A 23,659-nucleotide genomic window follows, 5' to 3' on the forward strand; every position below is an offset into this window, starting at 1 on the left:
CTGGAACTGTTATAAAGTTCCAGCATTTCCCTCAGGACAATGCCTCCCTTTTGTTCTAACATCACTTTTAGACTTCAACTCGGTTCATTTTAGCCCTGGAGGTTTAATTACTAAATACAGTAGAAGTTTTTGTGCCTGCCTGGTGTGATGCTGCACAACCAAGATGCAGAAGAGAACACAACATTGTAATATCTCAATTTGCATGGCAGATTGATAGAATTTCTACCCCTGTCAGGGACCTGGGAGAACTAGTTCCCTCTGTGATTTGAGGCCCTGAGAGGGGGACAGTGATATACCCGAGACCACCCAGGTTCTGGGAGTAGAGCTGGGGCTGTGAGTCAGGGCTTTCCACCCTCAGTGCCTTGTGCATTCACAGGGGAAAGACCAAAACTTCTCTGGCTCCTTCGTGAAGCCTTAAAAACACTTCTGATGATCACAGTGAGAAAAGACCTAGAGATGTGAGGCAGGATGGCAGACAGAGCTAACACACACAGGGTTAATTCTCCCCCCAGAAGTATGTTCCCGTGATCAACATACATCACATATCTATCTCCCAACCCTTCCTCAATAAGCAAGTGCATGCGGAGGACAAGGGTCCACAGGGGACACGTCACAGCTTCAGTCACTGACTAAAGCAACTGTCTGCTGAACCACCCATCTTTGTGGCTCACGGGGGTGAGGGGTAGGGGGGTGGAGTTTCCCAGAAAGAGCTGATCATGGTGCAGGAAAGGAGCAGGTTACCTTAGATAGCCACCCAGCTGGTCCGCAGAGTCCAGGCAGATCATTCTAGAACGTGACCTCTGCACCCCCTGTTTTCACATTCAGCGCCATGGATACTGCACTCTTGGGGAAGCTTTCAACAGGCTGGACTTCTCAACTGCCATTCTGGATTCCAGAAGATTTAACTACGTTGTACGGGTAAGTCTCTATTGATTACCCAGACTCTCAAGTTGAAGTGTCTCTTTAGGTTGTCTTGAAGTAGCCCCCACCCCCACCCCTGCCCGATATAAGTAACTTTTTAGGACCCTGGACATCTTGAGGAAAGCTGAAAATGGACTCCTCAACGTCCCCCTCCCTGGATGGACTTCCGGTTCCCGTATGGATCCTGTTAGGGTGTCCCTGTGATCGGCGCCCCCAGACAGGGACGCCATAATCCCTCACGGGAGCCACGGGGCGGGCAGCATCGGCCCTGGCAGCAACATTGGCCAGAGAGAATTTAGCAGAAAACAAGTTGTAAAGCACCTTGGCTTGTTTTACAATTTTTATGCCCCTCTGGCCATTCTCACTGGCCTTCCTCCTTCCCCAACTTTAGCTGACTCTGGGTGAACCTAAGACATTTTTGGTTTAAGCCTCAAAGCTGGGTGTTCAGGCGCATTGGACCCTTGTTTCCCTGACTCCCTTCTCCCACCCCTCCACCGCCACGTGATGACAATATTCAGTCCGAGGTTCACTGCAAGCCTGAAACTACCTGCTGGGGTCAGTTGCTTCCTATTTTAAACCCTGAGTTGGGGGAAAAAAAAAATTAATGAGCTTTAGGAAAATATTAATGATGAAGGTAGTAAAACAAGTTAAGCCTAACCATGACCTTCAAGTCACTGATTCTTTTTAATTGCTCGGTGGCTGTTTTTCCCCCAAGCTCCCTTGTTCTCAGCAGTTCCATCTGGGAGGTAGCAGCTGTTTGGGTTTTAGGATCAGAAGTAGAAGGCAGTTTACCCCCTATGGGTGTTGGCCGGTCGGGTTTTTATTTTCTTTTTCCTGGGTTGTTGTGCTTCTCAGTGCTGTGTCAATGAGTCAGATGATTGCAAAGACTGAGCCAGAGCGATGACATTCAAGCCCCCTTGAGGCCTGGATCGTTCACCTGTCATCTGGGCAGATACAGGCCTGGCTGTCCCAACTGACCTGATTTTAAAACACACGCACCACACTCACACACAAACCCAGGCCTCTTGTAGGTTAGAAGCTTTGAGCTGAGCCCGTGATCAGGTCTGTCTGTCTGCCTGCTCAGATGAGCCCTTATTCCAGACCAAAAGGGATAACAATGAGACGTTCATGTCATTCAGTGTGACTCTGCTGACTCTGGGAGGTCATTTTGGCCCACAACCCAGCGCAGGCTGGTTGGAGTGAGGTCCAGGAAGACCTGGAACTTGTCACTAAGAAGGTGAATAGTTTCCAGTCTCCCAGATCTGATGTCTTGATCCCAAACTGATCAGCATATGGTTAGTTTTTAGATGGTTCTCCTTTCTACCTGTTCTCCTTTCCACAAGAAATAAGATAAAGCAAAGGAACAAGGAGTTGAATTGTGGAAATCTATTTCAAGCAATTATGTGCACTAATACTTCTTAGCCTTCCATTAACTGTGTAAAGTATAGGTACTTTTATTCTCTGTTTACATAGAGAGGTACAGAGAAGTAAAATGACCTGTCCAAGGTCACAAAGCTACGTAAGGGAAGATAGCCAAATCTGAAACCGGCAGTTAAAGTCCACACTCTTTAGCTGCTACAAGGAGGAGCTCCATATAAGCAAAGGACTGAAAGTAAAATGGCCTGTGGTCAGATCTCAGCGCCACTTCTTTCACATTGTTTGACCCTTACGTTCCCAAGTGGAAGAAGGACTTGGAATAACCTAACTTCACAGAGTAGCTGTGAAACTCAGTAACATACATGGAAATTTTCTGCAGGCCGGAATATGTTAGTCAAAGTCAGCTACTAATATTTGTTATTACCTACCTATCAAAATTACTGTTTATAAGAATCAACTCTAATTGATCACACAAGGCAATTTTATTTCTGGGAATTCAATTAATATTTTTTATTATAATGACAAGATTTTATAATTGGTAAGCTTTTCCAGACTGAATTTTTTAATTTTTAGACTAGTTGGCTATTAAATCTTCTTATGTGTTTAAAAAATTATTGTTTATTCTCCCTGAAAGACCTTTTCAATTTGGTTGATTAAAAAAAAAAAATGTTTTTCTACTTAAAAAAAAAATACCTGGAGAATAATGCCATTTCCTTTTGATTAAAACTCAGCATGAAGAACCTTGTATCTAACAGTATGAGCACAATCTCCTAATCTTGAAGTTAAAGAAACTATTGAATGCTTTCTGTTATTAGGTTCAGAAAGTGGGGGAAAATATCTATTTTGGAAAGAATAATCTTTTTTTCCTCTTCACTGTTAGAGTCCTCTGTAATTTGAGAAATGTTATTTTTATAAAGAGCTTAAAACATTTTAATGATAGGCACCACATTTTGAGGGTTTTCTTCTAAGGAACTTAAGACACTTAAGTTGTTCTCAAATAGTCTTCTTATCCTTAAAACAACTTTGCAAAGTAGTTTGCCAGTGTTTTATCCTCATCTTACTGCTTTGGCCTAATGGTTTCTTAATACTACAATGATTCCTCAGTACCAGAAGAATCAACTCTGACGCCTTCAAATTTGTTTAACCTCTTTAAAGACAAAGTACATTTTAAAAAATGTATCGTGTTCATACTGGCTATCAATCTCCATAAAAGAGACAAGCAGAGGGAATGAAAAAGATTGCCAACACTCCTATCTCAGTGTTATGAGTTTTATCAGATAGCATGAAAATTTTGTGGAACTTTTAGAATCAGAAATTTGACAATAAATTGGAGAGGTTTTTATATAACGTTTGTACCTTTGTTTAATTGGCTTTAGGCTACACTGATTGCCTCTACCCACTTCTCTCCATACCACCAGTGGCTTAAACACAATTTTAACTGTGGTTTTTAAAGATGATTTAAAATCTCTAAAAGCAGCAACTTACCCACTTATGAAAGGTCACTTTTTAAAAAATGGGTTTACACCATGCCTCAAGACCGACACATTTTGGAAATTCCCCTGGGGAGCCGGTGAAGATTCCAGGAGATGGGCCAGTGGTGGGGTTAGAACTGTAACCAGGAAAACACTGTGCTGACTAACCCGTCCAGGGCACAGAGAGCCCAACAGAGAAAGTAAGTCTCCGGAAGACACACAGTTGCACATTAGAATCACCTGTGAAGCTTTTTTCTCTAGGAAGCCCACCTCTAGTGCATTCAAGTTCATCAGCTGAAGGTGGTACCCTGGCATTGCTAGTTAAGTTTATCCACCAGTTGACGCTAGCGTGTTTTCAAGTTTGCCAACCAGCCCAGAAACCACTTGGGAGCCCAACTTATATTTTGCATAATAAGTTTTTAAACAAGACACACTGAGGCATGAGTGCAAGAGAGGGCTTTAACACTTAAATGCCAGAATGATCTTTGGTTCTCCCAGCTCTCTCTATGGCATGAGAATGTGGCCAAGTACCTGGTAACTCTAGAAGCTGTCTTTAGATCAGGAAGAACCTTGAATAGCAAGTTCCTGACCTTAATGAAGGGGATTCCCAGGTGGCGGTAGTGCTAGTGGTAAAGAACCCACCTGCCAATGCAGGAGACGTAAGAAATGCAGGTTCAGTCCTTGGGTCGGAAAGACCCCCTGGAGGAGGGCATGGCAACCCACTCCAGTATTCTTGCCTGGAGAATCCCATGGACAGAGGAGCCTGGCAGGCTATAGTCCGCAGGGACGCACAGTCAGACAATTTAGCAATTTAGCCTGCACACACACATGACCTTAATGAATTGCCCCTTGTGTGCAACAGTTGGGGAAGGACAAACAAAAAGTTTGCAACCACACTCTCTCTGTTCCTCTGCCACAGAGAACATCCACAACCTAAACCGATGCACGTTTTTATTTTTTTCTGCATTACAGCCCTAAGTCCATTTGAATGTTTCCAGCAAGTTACTGTGTTCTTACCACCCCCTAAAAATCTTTTTCCAAAAACATGTTTTAGTTTAAGTTGACTGGCGGTTTGGCAAACGAAAGGCTGAAATATGGCACAATGATGACTCAAATTTAAACCCAATGCCTTCAATTAAAGGCATGCTGTTGCCAAGCCCCTGGTGGGTCATGATGTGTGCGGGCAGCTGGGCCCTGCACCGGGTCCCTCTGCCCAAGTGACCTTGGATTAATCTGGTTGTGCACAGCCTTCCTTTGCTTAAAGTTTGAGTCCTGCCCCCTGGGTCTTAAAACCGGTGGTGTCTTTTTCCTTCGGGACTGAGAAACAGGGATGGAGGGAAGGAGGTCAGCCCTCCCAATGGCAACAAAGTCAAAGGAGCAGAGCCCTAAGCCTGTTTTAAAATGATGGCAGAAGTGGTTGCAAACTGGGAGAATGCACTGTAGGGTATTAGCAGTGAAGGTCCCAAGCTAATCTTAAAGTGAATGCTGGCTGATTAGGGTGCTGGCGATTTTACCAAGCAGTGCTGCATCTCAGAATTCCTAGCTTTCTCAGTCATCCTAAGCATTTAGGCAAGGAGGTCCTGCAATTTCTAGGTGCCCTCAGAAGTGGGGTACACTCACAGACCTTGAGGGTATGACCAAAGAATTGGAGGAGTACATGCAGAAGTAGGGGGCTTCCTACAGAAGTGGGAGTGCCCACACAATGACAAAAGTAACAGAGTACTTGCAGAAGTAGGGGGTACCCACCAAAGTGGGGGCACCCCCAAAACTGGAGGAAGGCTGAAAGACCAGAATAGTGGTGTTTTTGACCATGGACACCTGACAGTACATTGATAATTTAAGCACATATTCTCAATTTATATATATTCATAAATTCATTTGTAAATCATATACATATGCATGCATGCATGCTCAGTTGCTTCAGTCATGTCCAGTTCTTTGCTCGCCTATGGACTGTGGCCCACCAGGCTCCTCTGTTCACGGGATTCTCCTGGCAAGAATACTGGAGTGGATTTCCATGCCTTCCTCCAGGGGGTTTTCCCAACCCAGGGAGTGAACCCATGTCTCCTGCATCTCCTGCATTGCAGCTGGATTCTTTATCCACTGAGCCACCTGGGAAGCCCCATATACCTCTAAAAGGTGCTAATAATGGTACCTACTGCCCTGTTGCTACAAAATTAAATGGAATTTAATCACTTGAAATGCCTTTGAACAGTGCCCAGTACATCCATTGTTGCTGTAACTATTGTCATCTTTAGGGTCGTAATTAGGCATTAGAAAATATATGAAAATAGAAATTAAAGATGAAATAAAATATAGAGATTGACTTTTTTATGATTTTTCTACCTGATTTTCTTTCCCTTTGGAGATGGAGAAACACTGGAGGCAGATTCTTGGAAGATGTTGAACCTGAGAGTCTCCTTCCTTGAAGGAAGGCCAGGATTTACCCAGGTGGAGAGACAGTAGAAGGCTTTGCAGAGACAAATGGCATGAGCCCCACACTGGAGATGGAAAAAAGAAAAATGGAGAGTGATGGTGGACCAGGGGCCAAGGGCAGTGTGACAGAGAACCTGGTACAATCCTAGGGTAGAGGTAAAGAGGTTGAGTAGACAGGGAGCTTGATTTCAGCAGGCTCATTGTGGCAAACAGAGGTGCTCAGATCGATGCAACAGGGAACAGGGCATCATTCTAAGTTCAGAATTTTCTGGGATGGATAGAAGACAGAGAGGCAAGTTGCTCTCAGCTGAGAATACAATTGATTTGTATAAACTTGGCCCTCAGTTAGAGAGATGTTTCATTTGCAAATAATATTTACCCAATCTTGACATGCCTGGAGATTATTAATGTAGCCAAAATGCTCCCTCTTCCAACCTGTCAGTGTTCAGGCTCAAAGTCAGGACAAAACTTTCCAGGTTCTAATCTAGGTTGTCCCTTGAATAAATAAGGGTCTTGGAAGTACACAGAGCACTGCCTGATATAACCAAAGGTTTATGGCAGAAGACATAATTTTCCTATGGGCACCCAGCTTGGGTACTGAGCATGGGAGAAATGGCAGGGGCTTCTCCAAGCTTCTTAAAGCTTTTTCCTACGTTTGAGAATCCTTTGGCATGTTTTCTAAGCAGACATGCATGTCCTTTAAACCTCACAGCCTACTGTCATAGGATAAGGAGGAATTTAGGGATGAATTACATTTTTAACAATATTCTATGCAAGACAGAGTATGTTTGGGTGTGCATATTTCATGGCTAACCTCGAACCAACAAGGCGAGTAGCTGCTCTTTCTGTTTGTCCTTCTGAAGCCCCAGTTGCCTAGTGTCCCTTTAAATCTCAGCTGCTTGCCTTCCTGGAAAGTGTTAGTGACATGTCTGCATTATAAGTAATGTATCAGTCTGGGAACAGACCCCATATGAATACCAGCCTGACAGTCCAGACCATCTACTGTTGACCTCGATCATGTCGTTTGACCCCCCTGAGCCTCCTCTTCTATAGCAGGAGGGAATATGCGTAAACTGTTATCCAGGGCCACTCCAGCTATACTGCTCCTTGAGTCTAACAGACAGGTGTGTTAAATATATATGTATATAGTTGAGTGCCTGCCATGTGCCAGGTTGGCATAGTTGTTGCTCTTCAGTCACTAAGTGTGCGACCCAATGAACTACAGCATGCCAGGCTTCCCTGTCCTTCACTGTCTCCCTGTATTTGCTCAAACTCATGAGTCAGTGATGCCATCCAACCATCTCATCCTCTGTTGCCCCCTTCTCCTTTTGCCCTCAGTCCTTCCTAGCATCAGTGTCTTTTCCAATGAGCCAGCTCTTCGTATCAGGTGGCAAAGTATTGGAACTTCAGCATCAGTCCTTCCGATGAATATTCAGGGTTGATTTTCTTTAGGATTGACTGGTTTGATCTCCTTGCTATCCAAGGGACTCTCAAGAGTCTTCTCCAGCAGGTTGGGGTAGAGTGGTAAACAAAACAACCCTTTCTTCCTTGAGGTTTCTATCCCAACTAGACAGCCAGCAAGCAAGTAAACAAGATCATTTCAGACATGTACAAATGGAATGATGAAGAACAATGAAACCATAGTAAGATCTAGGAGAGTCCAGAAAGGGCTCTCTGAGCTCTCAGCAGGCAGCATTGGAACCGAGACCTGAATGGAGCTGCCCGTGAAGATGTGGCCGGGACAAAGCCTGGGAGGTGGGAATGAGCTAGAAGGTGGTTCAGGGAACCAGAGGTGGGCTATGGAGCCAGAGCGGCGTGAGCTGGGGAAGGACTGGGCGCGATGAGGCTGGACAGGGAGTTGAAGACCAGGTCAGGGAGGACCTAGCCAGTCATGGTCAGGAGGCTGAATTTTTTTCTAAGGGCCAAGGGAAGGCATTTGAGGGTTTCGAGCAGAGAGGTGACTCGAGCAAATTTATTTTTAAAAGTCTGAATTCTAAAAAAACAAAAAGTCTGAATGCTATGATGAACCAAATGGAAGAGATGATAGAAATCTATTTTCTGTGCAGCAAAGTGAGATATGAGGGCAGTCTTTTTCTGCCCATTCATCTTCCACACACCCCTTCAAGCTGTGGTTGGCATCCATTCCAAGATTGGCTGTAGGATGTTGCTGGCAACTAGATTTTTCTTCTCCGTGTGTCTAAGACTAGCATGAGTCAAAGCCAAAGGGCAGGATGTGGTTTCGGCATGCGGTGACCACCAGCCCTTCCTCCGGGAGCCCAGAACCGGTCCTGTTACAGCACAGCTAGTCACTGAGGATCCTCCTGGATCCCCAGGCGGCCCCGTGGTAATGATAGCCTGGAATTAGAACCCTCTTCTCACCCCCACCCCGCCCCCACCTCTCTTTAAACACAGCCACAAATTACTGGCACCTGGACTAAAATTTGCCCAGCAGAAAACAAACAGCCATTTGCAAATAGTCCGTTTTCCTCTGCTTTTTCTCTTGTGGCCAGAGGCAAAGAATCCAACTGGCTAAGTCATCTTGATAAATAAATTGCTAGATACAGCTCTACACTCCTAGGCACACAGCTCCCTTGACACAAGTAAAATTAATCAGTTCTGTCCTCCTTGCTACTAGTTCATACAATACTGGTTCTGGATCTGTAGAATTATACTGATGTGGAAAGTAGACCTATGTGATTTACCTAAAGCTATTGGCTTCCCTGATAGCTCAGTTGGTAAAGAATCCACCTGCAATGCAGGAGACCCTGCATGTTTGATTCCTGGGTTGGGAAGATCCGCTGGGGAAGGGATAGGCTACCCACTCCAGTATTCTTGCCTGGAGAATTCCAGGGACTCTATAGTCCATGGGATCACAAAGAGTCAGACACAACCGAGCGACTTTCACACACACACACATTGCCTCATCACGACTGAACAACTAACACACACATAAACATGTTGTTTGGAGAAGGACGTGGCAACCCACTCCAATATTCTTGCCTGGAGAATCCCATGGGTAGAGGAGCCTGGCGGGCTACTGTCCATGGGGTCACAGAGAGTTGGACTTGACAGCAACTAACACACACACACACACACAAACGTGTTATTAACCCTTTCTGGATGTTATTTCTTTCTTAATGTTACAAGCTGATTACCTATCACAGGGTAATATTGATATAAGGTTTTCAGACCCTGTTTCCTAGAACATAGCAATACATGATATTAGTACTGTTTTTAAAGTTTGGCCCTAGATGCAAATTTGATTAGCCTTGAGAAACCAAAGTCCTTAAACTATCAGAAAAACCTGTTCTCAGGACTTCGCTGGTGGTCCAGTGGTTAAGACTCAGAGCTTCCACTGCAAGAGGCACAGGTTCGGTCCCTGGTCGGGGAACTAAGATCCCACATGCAACCTGGCATAGCCAAAAAGTTAAAATAAATAAATAAATAAATATGTTCTCTGTTAGACATATCTGGGCCCAAGTCCTGGCTCCTCTACTTGCTACAGCTGTTATGTCTTTAGATGAGTTGCATAATTTCTCAGGGCCACAGAATCCCCTTTTGACTAGTGGAGAACCCACTTCATTGCGTTGCCATTGAAGGTGAAATAAGATCACACATATAAGGTACTGAGCACAGTCACTGGCATTTGGCAACCACCGGTTGGTGTTAACAAAATAAGACTTCATGGTAGATGGAACTACGTGAATCATCTAATGTAGCAACATTAACTTTTATCATCAGACAAGAAGCTATTAAATGTATCAGAACTATAATAAAAATGACAGAAAGGAATATGAGAATTTGAAAGAATTTAAGCATTTGGTTGACAATATATAAAATTGAATTACAACGATTCTAAAGGTCTTTAAACCAGCTGTACTTTACCCTACTAATTCACTATGCCTTCCTTGGCAATAATTTTACCTAGTAATATTCTCTGTGCTATGATAAAAACCAATGATAATAATTTATTGAGTATGTTTTTGGTATCGGGCACTGTTCTAAGTGCTTTATGGATGCATTTAATCTTCACAACAATTCTAAAGTAGATACTGTTGTTACCATGTACATCTTAAAGCTAGGGAAACAGAGGTAGGCAGTTTGGCTCTAGAGACCTCACTCTTGAACTCTGTGATAAATATATATATCAAACTCTATACTCTATCAGAAGTTGACAGACTGTAGCCCAAGAGCCGAATCTGCCCCCCATGTCTTTTTTTATAAATAAAGTTTTATTGGAACACAGCCACACCTGTTCATTTCCATACTGTCCAGGGCTGCTTTTGTACTACCATTGCTGAGTTAAGTAGTTGCAGCACAGACCTTATGTTCTCAAAGGCAAAAATATTTACTGTCTAGCCCTTTACAGAAAAAACTTTATGGAAATGGTAACCCTTGATATCAACTTTAAACTTCACTGAAAGACTGGGATTTGGAAGGGAAAGAAATAGTACCTTATTGTAATGATGCCCTGTATTTGGTTTCTATATACTGATCTCATTTAATTCTCATTACAGCCCTGTGACGTAGGTAGTCTTTTTTTTTTAAGTTATTTATTTATTTTTGGTTGTGCTGGGTCTTCGTTGCTGCATACAAGCTTTCTCTAGTTGTGGAAAGCGGGGCTATTCTCTAGTTGCAGCGTGCAGGCTTCTCATTGCAGTAGCTTCTCTTGTCGCAGAGCACAGGCTCTAGGCTCCCAGGCTTCAGTAGCTGTAGTGCACGGGCTTAGTTGCTCTGAGGCATGTGGGATCTTCCCGAACCAGGGGTCGGACCGGTGTCCCCTACATTGGCAGGCAGATTCTTAACCGCTGGGCCACCAGGGAAGTCCCAGGTAGTCTTTTTTTTTTTTTTTGGTCCACTTCAGAAATGAAGAAACTGAGGTTCTGGGAGGTAAAATGATTTACATCACAGACTAGATGGTAAACCCCCCTGAGTCTAGGGATCGTGTGTCTTAATCCACGTCACCTACCACAACACTAGAACAGAACTGACATGCAGAAAACACTTGCTAAGTGATTGACAGATGCAAAGGTCACCCAGCTACAGCATCCGGTCTCCTCCTATTCCAGGGCTCTCTCATGACCCCGAGGCTGCCTGGCAGTGAAAAGAAGGACTTTCTTTTGACACAGAGACAAACAGAGGGCGGTTGACATGTTATTCTTCTGCCAATTGACTGATTTTTGCTGCTCTATCTTGCTGCTCTTCCTTAATCAAAGATCATCTCAGTCAGGCCAAAGGGTTTTTCTTGTTCCCCTTCAAATGCACAGTCATAGCCTTGAGAATTTTTGTGTTCCTGGGGTTGGTGCAATTTTAGACAAGACTGAAGCTGACGCCCTGGTGAGATGGCAGTCACATGGAATGGGGCTTTTGGATGGATTTCAGGCAGAGTTCTGCCTACCCTCCTCCCACCCCGCCCCCTGCCCCACCTCCCACCCCGTGATGAGTCATGGCGCACAGCCGACTGCCCTTCCCAGAGCCGCCTCAAGACTGTTGTTTGCTTTCATCTTGCTTTGTGCTGGTCATGTGAGGCTCAGGGTATTAATAGACCGTGGTCTTGGCCTTCTGAGTCTTGTTGTTGGTCAGGGAGATAAATGGAAGTTTTGGCCAGTCCCTTTGTGCCATTTTTCGCTCCTCTCTTGACTCACGTGTCGGTTGGTGACAGAGCTGAACTGGACATGCAGAGGACATCCAGTCTGGTCACTGCCCCGGGGACACAGCCTCTGCTGCTGTGTTCACTTCTTTCCCCTCCTCATGGGCATTTGGTCAGTTCCTGACATCCAGCCTTGGATCCCCAGTACTGATCTTAGTAAACCAGCCTTTCTTCATCACCCTCCCCCAGCCCAAAGAGGGCATGTCTCCCCTCATGTGTGAGAGATACCCAAGCCAGGCAGGGAAGGATTGGGGGTCTTGTCACTGTTCAGTCACTGAGTCGTGTCTGACTCTTTATGACCCCGTGGACTACAGCACACCAGGCCTCCCTGTTCCTCACCACCCCCTGGAGTTCACCCAAGTTCATGTCCGTTGAGTTGGTGATGCCATCCAACCATCTCATCTTCTGCCGCCCTCTTCTTTTGCCTTCAGTCTTTCCCAGGATCAGGGTCTTTTCCGATGAGTTGGCTCTTAGCATCAGGTGGCCCAAGTATATTTTTAACTTCGAGCAAAATTATTTTCAGGAAATTAAAAGTCTGTGCATGGTCCGACTGGCTCCTAAGGAGCTTCATGGGGACAAAATTTTTAAACAAATGCCTTGGAAGCAGAGGTTCTTTGAATTGCCTGGGGCTTTGATCCAAAAGTTTCAATTCTTCTCTACAGCCCAATTTTTTAAATGTCACTTTGCTAGTTCCCTCAGCCTGGATTCCAGCACCCAGCACAGTGTCATACTTGGTGTTTACTGACCTGAAGTGAAGTTGGGCTGGGGCCTGGCCCAGGAGATGAAACTTCTTTGGAAAGTTTCCTAGGAGCAGAGACTCAAGCTTTAACATAAAGGGGAGTCTTGGTTCTCTAAATCTAATTGACTGGCTGTGAGACTAGTCAGTTTTCCTTTGCCTGGTGGGGTTCCGGGTGCAATTAATTACTTTCCCTTTATATCAACTCTTTTGTTTAATAACTGAAAGCATGAAGTGTGTTAAGAAGATCCTGCTGATCCCTTTCACTCTTTGTGGTGTAGTTGGTGAAGTTTAGTCTCTTGAGCCTCGTTTTGCTCATTTGTTAACTGGGTTGAACTGTATGATCTCTAAGACCCCATTTCAGTCTAAATTTTCATTTTTTCAATCACAAAATTTTTGATTTAAAAAAAAAATCTTGCCATATCTATAAGAATTTTGCTTTTGAGGGAAAGAATGATTATGCTAAGGGTGCACCAACTTAAATTATTATCTTTATTTCTTTTTGTTTAGTGATAACATGGGTGGTGGGAATGGACCATACTCCCGCAATATACCAACCAACCTCTATTTTCTACCTAATTTATGCCAAGTGCTCTGCTAAGGGCTTTATGTGTGTTTCCTCATTTAACACTCACACGAATCTTGAAGACTCTAAGTATTACAAGTACAGATGAAGAAACTTGGGGCACCAAGAAACTCAGGAAGTTGCTCAGAGTCACAGAGCTAATAAGTGGTCAAAGCAAGACTTGCACATAATTCTAAGAACTACAAGGATCCTAACTTCTAGGTAAAAAGATACATATACACTATACATCCCTGAAGGTCTCTCTTCCTGTTATTAGCTTCTTTCTTTTGGTCACTCTACAAGTTTTTATTAGAACTTGACTATGTCATATATTGTTTTTTTATTTTATATTGGAGTATAGCCAATTAGGGGGCTTCCCTTGTGGCTCAGTGGTAAAGAATCTGCTTGCAGTGCAAGAGCCGTAGGAGATGCGTGTTTAATCCCTGGGTCGGGAAGATCCCCTGGAAAAGGGCATGACAAGCCACTCAAGTATTCCTGCCCAGAGAATCCCATCGACAGAGGAGCCTGGTGGGCTACACTCCATAGAGTCACCAAAGAGTCAGACACGACTGAAGCGACTTAGCACGCACGCACGCACGCACACAGCCAATTAACAATGTTGTGATAGTTTCAGGTGGACACCAAGGGATTCAGTCATGCATTGGCATCTTTCTACAAAGAGTTAAGTGTGATGAAAGATTCTAATTCATGGACATGTTTATTGAGCACTGCATAAGCAGGAGATATCTGGATAAGAATTGCCACTTCCTTGAAAAGTGCACATCACTGCTGAACTTGAGCATTTAGGTGCCTTGAGAGCAGTCCCAGCCAATGGGGAGAAGTTCAAGTCAGGGTAGAAGAACTCCCTCTGGGAGTGATTATATAGAACTCCAACATCACAGGTCATGGGAGGTTTTGTTCCCCTTGGAGAACTTCAGCTTCACTTGTTGAAGTAGGACAAGTAGAATGAATTAGCCCTGACTGAAGCCAAGCTCTTTATATTTAAAAGAAAAAAAGCAATTAAATATTCAGCCTGATGCCGAGGTTTTGAATTACCCCCATTTGTCTTTTACTCAGAGCATCTGCTTTTTATTGCACTGTGGCCCTGTCTGCCATTTATCTCTCCCCGTCAATCCGTGTCTACGTGTCACGTGACTCAAAAGTGAAGATTAGAGGAGAAAAACATCTCTGTAGTCTAAGCCTGGCAACTTCTATTTTTATCCACAGCTGTTGGAACTGATAGCGAAGTCACAGCTCACATCCCTGAGTGGCATTGCCCAGAAGAACTTCATGAACATTTTGGAAAAAGTGGTACTGAAAGGTGAGCTCTTTCCCACTCTCTCACCCCTTTTTATAGGCCTGGGGCTGGGCAGATGGATTTTCCAATGCAGTGGACATGTCACTGAATTAAGGGAACGTGAGTGGATAGAAATGAATGACTCCAGATGCATTTCATGGGTGCCAGATTCCAGTTGAGAAAGGAGGGCCATTCGTGCTCAAGACAAAGGGTGAGACGATCACCATCTTGTCCTTGTATTGGAATCATCCATTTGTCCTGCTGTCTCCCTCTCAGGCTTCTCAGTGGAGGCACATGTCCCAACCTTGGCTACCAAACTTCTAGATTCCACATTCCTAGAAAAGTGAGCAGGGTGCAAGGCAGGATAGATTCACAGACTCTCTGAGCTAGAAAGAACTTGACGTCTCTGGCTCAACTGACTCATTGTATACATGAGAGAAAGAGTGATTTATTCACAATCACACAAAGAGGCAGCCAGACTGGGTATGAATCCAAGTTCCTGACCCCCAGACCCGTGCTTCTACCACTGATCATCTGAAAGACACATCACTGCTGGGCAAGAGGCACTGCTTTCAGATCAGGTGAGCCCGTGGTGCTGGCAGGACCAATGAAAAGAGAAATAGTCTTTGTGGAAAACGGAGAGAAGAGAACAAAGAGGGACCTAGATAATGGAAACTCTACCCCATACCCTCGAGTGCAGAAGCTTAGCCAAGCATAGAATAAACACCAGTGAGAAAGAAGACCATATCCCCCATGGGTGTACCTGGGTAACACAAGCACAGTAGAACAGGAGAAAGGACCACTTGTAAAATTATGGAGTGTTCTAGCCTCATAAACTCTTCCTACTGTTTTTCTTCCCCCACTCAAGTCCTTGAAGACCAGCAAAACATTAGACTAATAAGGGAACTCCTGCAGACGCTCTACACGTCCTTATGTACACTGGTCCAAAGAGTCGGCAAGTCTGTGCTAGTGGGGAACATCAACATGTGGGTGTATCGGATGGAGACGATCCTGCACTGGCAGCAGCAGCTGAATAACATCCAAATCACCAGGGTAAGCGGGAACCCCCCAGCTTCCTCCCAGCAGGAACAACCCCTCTGCAGTCAGTTCCTCTGCCGAGATGCTGGGCAGCCTCACCAGGACTTTAAACCCACTCCGATGATGGAAGAGTCTAGACAGCTCTGCTCAGATGTTGTCTCTTGGGTGCTGAGGGTGGGCTGGGGGCTTTCTGATAAAGGGAGGGTGGGAAGAACTTGGCAGAGCAGGATCAAAGCACACGGAGGATGACGACCAATGGAAAGGTGGGAAAAACTGGAAACTTGACCTTTGGGTCAGATGTGGGCTATACCACTGAAATCTTCAGTGGGATCTAGAGATTTCTGCCCATTTCCTCTTAAAGTACAAGTTCGTTTATAGCTTTAAGATGCTGCCTGGATTACAAAGGAGCTATGATGGTGGTGGCTTGGAGAACTGGTGCTACCAGCCTTTTAAAACTCTAGTTCCAGTTATTAACTGGAAGGAAAGGAAGCCTTTGAGTAAAGACTGTAAACATAAGGTGGGGAAAGAGATGGGCAAGTCTCACTCAAGGCAAACAAATAAACCAGACCCCCCAACATTTCCAGCTAAACTACTACCAGTAGTTTCTTCTGGCTTTTAAAACACAAGCTGGCCCCCTAGCACTTGTCCTCTTGAGAGTGAGCAGAAGGACCAAGACATACGAAAAATGTGAGAAAGATGTTGTTGTAATCTCTCAAGGCTCCCTAATGGACATACACACTTAGGCCGCTCACATGGCACTTGGCTGACTTATCTCATCACTCACCACGGCTGTTTTAAGTGGTTCCGGGACCCAGGCTGATAAAGTTAGGGTCTGCCTTGTCTCTTGAGAATGAAACATAAAAAAAAAAAAAACTTCTTTGACCTCTTTTAAGTGTTTCACTATATGAAGCTTGCAAAATGCAGTGTCCTTGACTTTACAGTTAATAACCTCTCTGTTCCTTGGGTTTTTTTAAACTCAGAAACAGAGGGAATAATTAGAAACCTCAGAGTTCTATGACTTCCTTAGAATTATGTAGGCTACACTACATACACACACATACACACACTACATAGAAACCAGTGATACCTAATCAATGATATAAAAGAGCAAATCCCATTAGTCTCAAGGGCATCTTCCCTCCAATAACTTGGAACACCCATTTAGATGGTCCCACTTGCCCAGAGGTTGCCTCTGTTCTCTCTGTTTCCCTCACAGGAGCTGCCCCCTCCCTTGGCCATGTCTGCCCACTTTCATGCGTCTGCTCTCCCCAAAGCCCTCCTTAGTTGATCTACAGACTCTCTTGGGAGGGACTCGTTGTAGTTGCTGTGACCCTTCATGGAATGAGGGGCGAGGAGCGATCAGAGAAGCCCAGTGACTTTCCCAAGTAACACAGCAATCAGGCCAGAGCTGAGGTCAGAACCCTGAGCTTCTTATTCCTAAAATGGCAAAGCTTTTTAGCATCAGTGGTTTCCAAAATTTTTTCAATCCAGCTTTCTTCCAACTATGTATTCAGTGATTCAGCTTTTTGCAAACCTTTTAAATCCAATGAAATCTCACACAGGATGGATCAGACCCTGAAATTCATCTGACTCTCCCCTCTGCTCATGGCACCCCAGCCAGCCCAAGCTGTTCTCAGCTTGGTCCTACCTCAGGGCTTTGAGGATAGCTGCTGCTTCTGACCATCCAGTCTGTTGAAGCCTCTGTCATCTTACTGAGCTGCTTTTATGAAATGAGATTATCTCATACATATATTCACCTTCCTGTCTCATCCACTGGCTTATAAACGCCACAAAGAAAGGACAGTACCATCTAGTTCCCTGCTCTGTTTCCTGTCCCTGGACCAAAGCAGGTGGCAGTCAGTAGACATTAATTGAATGAATGAGTGATTTAAGGCAACTCTCCTCCCTACACCTACCTAAAGAACTTGCTCAGTGTTCAGAGGAATACAGTTGCAAAATAGTGCCCTGTATTACAGATGAGGATGAAAATTTACCAACTGCAGGATAGGTAGGGAATAGGTATTGAACATCTCTGTGCCTCGCTTTTCTCGTTTGGGAAATAGGAGCAACCGTGCCTATCTCATAGCCCTGGTATGAGAGTTAATAAGTTAGTATATGAAAGCACTTAGAGCGGAGCCTGACATGTAGTACTGTAAATGCATCAGCTGTTATTACTGTTATGAGGGGCTCACTCAGTGGCACTCTTCAAAGTCCTCTAATGTATTAATTAACTCATCTAGTGACTAATTGTAAGGAGGGGTCATTATAAAAGCTAATATTAACTGGCCACTGTGCTCAGTACTTCCAGGCATTGTCTCATGAGAAAAATCAGACTGAGTGGTTAAGAATAATCTGGCCGGGGCCTCCCCACCAGTAGGATATGGACTGAACCCAGGCCCGTCTGCAGAGGCTTAAGAAACCCATCAGTCTCTGCTCCCTCATGCCCTCCTTCCCAACCCTCCATGGCTCTCAGCTACATTATTTTGACAGCAGTGCTGGGAACCCACAGAGCTCTGAAGTGCTTTTCACAGAAATGCCCACGTCTCCAGAGGAAAGAAAGATGGACAGAGAGAGAGCGAGAAAGTGGGGGTGGACAGAAAAAAAGTCAGTCGCTCAGCTGTGTCCGACTCTGCAGCCCCATGGACTGTAGCCCACCAGGCTCCTCTGTCCATGTAGTTCTCCAGGCAAAATTACTGGAGTGGGTTGCCATTCCCTTCTCCAGAGGATCTTCCTGACCCAGGGATCGAACCCAGGTCTCCTGCGTTGCAGGCAGATTCTTTACCATCTGAGCCACCAGGGAAACCCAAGGGACTTAATTACTTCAGTGTGGACTGTATTTTAAAACTTTTTAACAGTTTGGACCAAAGAGAAGTATGTTATTACATGAAAATGTTAAGGTGACATTTACAGTCATTGTTTTCTGTTTGCCAAAGTTCTATCAGTATCTCCCCAGCACATAATCTTGTTTTCTTTCAGAATTTCCTATCTCATTCTATGGAGCCAATTTTTATTGGCAAAATAATTAATATAGTAAATAATAAAAGGGAGAAACACGAAGAGAACTGGCTTGCGGTGGGCAGGGGGCTGGTGGGGGGAATCACACAGAATCACAGTGTGCTGTGAGCAAGGCAGAGTTTGGAAGCGTCGGGGGGCAGGGAAGGCAGGGTGAATATAAAAGGATTTTTAGCCAAACACTTGATAGGGGGAGCAAGAGTGACTTCTTTTTCTTTAATATGTTTATATTCAAATAGAAGAAGGTACGCAAGCAGTTAATCATTTATCAGGAGTAAAGGCTCAGCATGGGGTCTGGGCAAGGATTTTGGAAAAGTTCAGGTTTGAAAATTTAAGAGTGAAATTGCCAAGTGGACTTTAATAGGAGTTCATGTAATAATTGGCTTGGGAGTTTTAACCAAAAAAGTAGATGCTTTGAAGTGCTGGAAACAAAAAGAAAATCTCATGGCAGTTTTATTGGCTCATATGATCAGCCGCAGATGATAAATGACAAATAGGTCTAGGACCTTCTGCAGTCCAGCAAAGTCCTGAATTCTGCAAACAATTGTAAGTTCAGCCCGGCAGCCTGAGCAATATAAATTGTCAAGTCAGAGACACTTCTGACGGGTTAGGAGGCTGATGCTACTTCGAGTCTGAGATGGTTGGAGCTGGAGGGGATCCTCAGAGACTTCTAAGCCTACTCATTTTGGACACGAAGGAAGTATGAAAGGAAGTGTTAGTCGCTCAGTCATGTCTGACCCTTTGCGACCCCATGGACTATAGCTTGCCAGGCTCCTCTGTCCATGGAATTCTCCAGGCCGTGGAATGGGTTGCCATTCCCTTCTCCAGGGGATCTTCCCCACCCAGGGATTGAACCTGTGTCTCCTGCATTGCAGGCAGTTTCTTTACCAGACAGAATTTGAGACCCAGATTTCCCATGGGATCTCCATCTGCTGCTGCTCCATCCCATGTTCCTCCCACGCCACCTCCTGTTCTTCTTCATCATCCAACGTCCCAGGGCACCCTGTGACTGCCCACCTTCCCTCTCCACGCCTGTCCTGCTTTGCAAAGACACGGCAGGGCACAGGAGAGGGGAATTGCTGACACTGTGTGTCCCCCTGGAATCTTGTGTGGTCCAGCCTTGACATGCCTCGTACAGAGTTTAGTTAGCTAAGATTTCAAGGGGGGAACTCAATACCCATTCCCAGGATATTTTCCCCTGAACTAAGGAAAGGTTTCTTCATCTTGTTTGTTTGTGTTGTTTTTTTTTTCCCTCTTGTGACCTCCAGAGGTGATAGAACACTGAGCTAAAAATGTCACTAGTTCAAGTTCAAGAGCTCACCCAGGACTTGCATGGGAAGGACAAAGAACCACGGTCTTGGTCTCAAGCGATTTGTGCTGACTTCTTATCCAGATGGCAGAAGCTAGTTGCTGTTCAAGAAATAGCAACAAGCACTACCGAGGACCTTCTGTACAGATGGTTCCCATAGCACTTTCTGCTTGTCTCCTTGGTGGCATTTAACCTTTGTTCTCCAATAATTTGCATATGTTCTGGGTCTCTCACCCTTGCAGCAAGTCCAGCGCCAGAAGAGGGTTTTTGTGCTAGACTAGTCTGCGAGGGTTACAAGCTTGGTTCTTGGCTTCAAGGATCTCGGTCTGGATAGGCTAACATAAGCTCATCCAAATTTAAACAATAAAGGGCTTAACTATAAATGCAAGGATATAATAGAAGAAGCTTCTAGAAGAGCTCATGATTAATTGCCAATGTGTTTGTTCTCCACAGATCAGTAGTTTTCAAAATGTTCCACGGAGCCTAAGGTTCAATAGAGATGCCTAAACAGATGGATCTTTAGGCTGAAAGATTCTTGACCAGCCCTTCCCAAAGTGTCCATACATGTGTACACACACACACACTAGTACAGAGTCTTTCTACTGTGGTTGTTTTTACCTGTTTAATTATTACTTTATTTTCATTATTCCACAAATATTTATTGAGTGCCTACTATATCCTAGCACACTTCTAGACTCTTCTAGACATAGCAATGAAAAACCACAAAAATTTCTGCCTCTGTGGAATTTATATCCTAGCAGGAATGTTCCATTAAGCTTTCTTTTGGAGATGGGTTCTAAAAGAGGGGATTTCCTTGGTATTCCAGTGGGTAAGACTCCACATTCCCAGTGGAGGGGGCTAGGGTTCAATCCTTGGTCAGGAAACTAAGATCCTGCATGCCCCTTGGTGCAGCCAAAAAAGACAATGGTATCTGAAAGAGATCATAGGAATTCTAGGAAGATGCAGTGCCTAAGACTTGAGGGAGACACAAAAGCAGTTTTCAGAGGAGGTGAGTTTGAACAGGGGCTCCCCAGGTGGCGCTACTGGTTAAAAACAAAACAAAACAATACCTGCCAATGCAGGTAGACTTAAGAGACACAGGTTTGATCCCTGGGTCAGGAAGATCCCCTGGAGGAGGAGGGCATGGCAACCCCCTGCAGTATTCTTGCCTGGAGAATCCCCATGAACAGAGGAGCCTAGTGGGCTACAGTCTACAGGGTTGCAAAGAATTGGACACGACTGAAGCGACTTAGCATGCACGAGATTGAACTTGATCTGAGAAGAGTCACTTGTACATGAGCAGAGGCCTGGACAGAGTGACTGCCTTCTGGGCAGTGTTTGGGGACCAGTGAGAAAGCCTGTTTTGGGGGATCAGTGGTCACAAGGAGGCAGGCCATGAGAGCTGGGGTTGGGGGGTGCCCTGCCAGGGCAGTGAGTCCTTCAGGACTATTGTAATTGAGTGAAGCACAGGAATCCAGCTCACAATATTAGAATCTTTCCGGTTGGTGCTAGTGGTAAAGAACCCGCCTGCCAATGCAGGAGACATTAGAGATTCAGGTTCCATCCCTGGAGAAGGGTATGGCAACCCACTCCAGTATTCTTGCCTTGAGAATCTCATGGACAGAAGAGCCTGGTGAGCTACAGTCCTTAGAGCTGCAAAGAGGTAGATACAACTGAAGCAACTTAGCACTTCACAGTAAAAGTGTGAATCAGTGAAGGAAATTAAGAGGTACAAACCTCCATTAGAAAACAAATGAGCCACTGGGGCTGTAATATACAGTATAAGGAATATGGTCAATCATATTGTAATAGCTTTATATGGGCACACATGTTACTAGACTTACTGGATGATCATTTCATAACATCTGCAAATATCAAATCACTATGTAGTACACCTGAACTAACGGGATAGTGTATGTCAACTACATTTCCTTTTTTTTTTTTAAGCATAAAGTTTTGTGCAACTTAGGAAAATTTCTCTGGCACCATTGGCCAGAGCTGCTCCAGGCTGATCTTTGTGCGTCTCGGTCATGGGTCCTGTCTTGTACTCAGGGCAGGGAGAATGGCTGCTCTGATCAGTAAACCAGCTTGAGGCTGGAGGACAAGGGGACAGCTGCATCCTTGGAGGGTGTTGCCTGGTGCCTAGCTGCTCTCCGACCTGCAACTTAACACCGTCCTTCTCCCCGCAGCCTGCCTTCAAAGGCCTCACCTTCACAGACCTGCCTTTGTGCTTACAACTGAATATCATGCAGAGGCTGAGCGACGGGCGAGACCTGGTCAGCCTGGGCCAGGTGGCCCCCGGCCTCCACGTGCTCAGCGAGGACCGGCTCTTATGGAAGAAGCTCTGCCAGTACCACTTCTCCGAGAGGCAGGTCGGTGTGGCCCCGCGGCTGTTCCTTCCTTCTCTCGCGCTCTGCCCGCCACCCTGCCAAGCTTCCTTGGCATCTTTCTCAAACCCACCCTGGGGGGCTCCCTAGTTTGACTAGAAAGCAGTCCGAGGAGTTTCTAAATAATACTTGTGAGATTTCTTTTATGTGATTCAAGAAGAAAAAAAAAAAAAACCTTATGTTTTAACCCATTCCCATTTTACAGCTTGCTCTGAAAACAATTCATAAAATTGGCAACAGCCCTTCTTTTCTATAACAAAGTAACTTACATTTTTATGACATTTTACAGCTAGAGGATTTTCCTGATGTCATTTCATTTTATGCTGATAACCCAGGGAAAGGTAGCCCCGGAGTTGGAAATGGCAACCCCACTCCAGTATTCTCACCTGGGAAACCCCAGAGGAACCTGGCGGGCTGCAAAGTCCATAGGGTTGCAGTGAGTCGGACACAATTGAGCGACTGAGCACATTATGCCCACTTTAAACAGACAGAGGGACTGAGGCCAGAAGTGGCTAAATGACATATCCAAATTAGTGGCATGCTCTCCAGGTGAGGAAAATGGCCTTGGATTTGAACTTGGGTCTTTGGACACCAGCTCTAGGCCTTTTTCCCTTCCGCACACTGCCTTGGATTTTTTTTTCCCCCAACTTCTTTATATAGAAGTGTGAGTTCAACAGAGTCTGTTCACGAAGCCACTAATATTTAGATATAAAATAGAGCCACTGTGCCAAACAGTCACTGCATCTCCCTGGAAATAATCACTCAAGTCTGTAGCAGTGAAAAGATTGAAGTTGTTTATGGAGATCACCTAAACTTTCAACACCAGAAGATGTCACCAACCACCTGTTTCTTTTAAAGACTGGTTAAAAGCTATTGTTTCTTTCACTGGGTAGAGATCAGAAGCTACATTTTTATATCTCTGCTATTTTTTCCCTGGCTATCATCAGGGTATAGATGAAAACGGTGGGGAAAGAAGGCAGGAGCAGAACTTTTCAGAACAACTTTTATGTGTTTGATACTTAGATCCGCAAGCGATTAATCTTGTCTGACAAAGGACAGCTGGATTGGAAGAAGATGTATTTTAAACTTGTGCGATGCTACCCACGGAAAGAGCAGTATGGAGACACCCTTCAGCTCTGCAGACACTGCCACATTCTTTCCTGGAAGGTATGTGTCTCAGAGGCGGTGGCCACACACCCCCAAGCCCAGCCCCTAAGAGCCAATGACACCCGCACTGTGTTGCCAAATGCTTTCATGCTCTTTCACTGTTGTAGCCCCCAGGTGAAGGCGAAGGTAAGACTGATGCAGGCCCTGGGGAGAGAAACTGTCAAAGACTTTGATTTCCTTTTCCCCACTGTGTCAGCTTTCCCTGCAGCGCCCCCAGATTCCCCCATCTCTCTGTGCACAGGTACACAGACACATATAGCACTCTTTGGTTTTTGCATAATACAGGGCATTC

General features: G+C 44.9%; 1 protein-coding gene across 1 annotated transcript in view; it reads left to right on the plus strand.

Annotated features, from left to right (window-relative positions):
* Window positions 1-23,659, plus strand: part of FBXO32 (F-box protein 32) — a 36,874-nt gene that overhangs the window by 7,555 nt on the left and 5,660 nt on the right. Inside the window, exons 4-8 of the mRNA XM_061123255.1 lie at window positions 826-918; window positions 14,385-14,478; window positions 15,323-15,507; window positions 22,003-22,185; window positions 23,224-23,367. Coding sequence (XP_060979238.1) covers window positions 826-918; window positions 14,385-14,478; window positions 15,323-15,507; window positions 22,003-22,185; window positions 23,224-23,367 — 699 coding nt within the window. The remainder of the gene's footprint in view (window positions 1-825; window positions 919-14,384; window positions 14,479-15,322; window positions 15,508-22,002; window positions 22,186-23,223; window positions 23,368-23,659) is intronic.

This window comes from Dama dama, chromosome 21 (assembly GCF_033118175.1).
Source record: "Dama dama isolate Ldn47 chromosome 21, ASM3311817v1, whole genome shotgun sequence".
Lineage (NCBI taxonomy): Eukaryota > Metazoa > Chordata > Mammalia > Artiodactyla > Cervidae > Dama > Dama dama.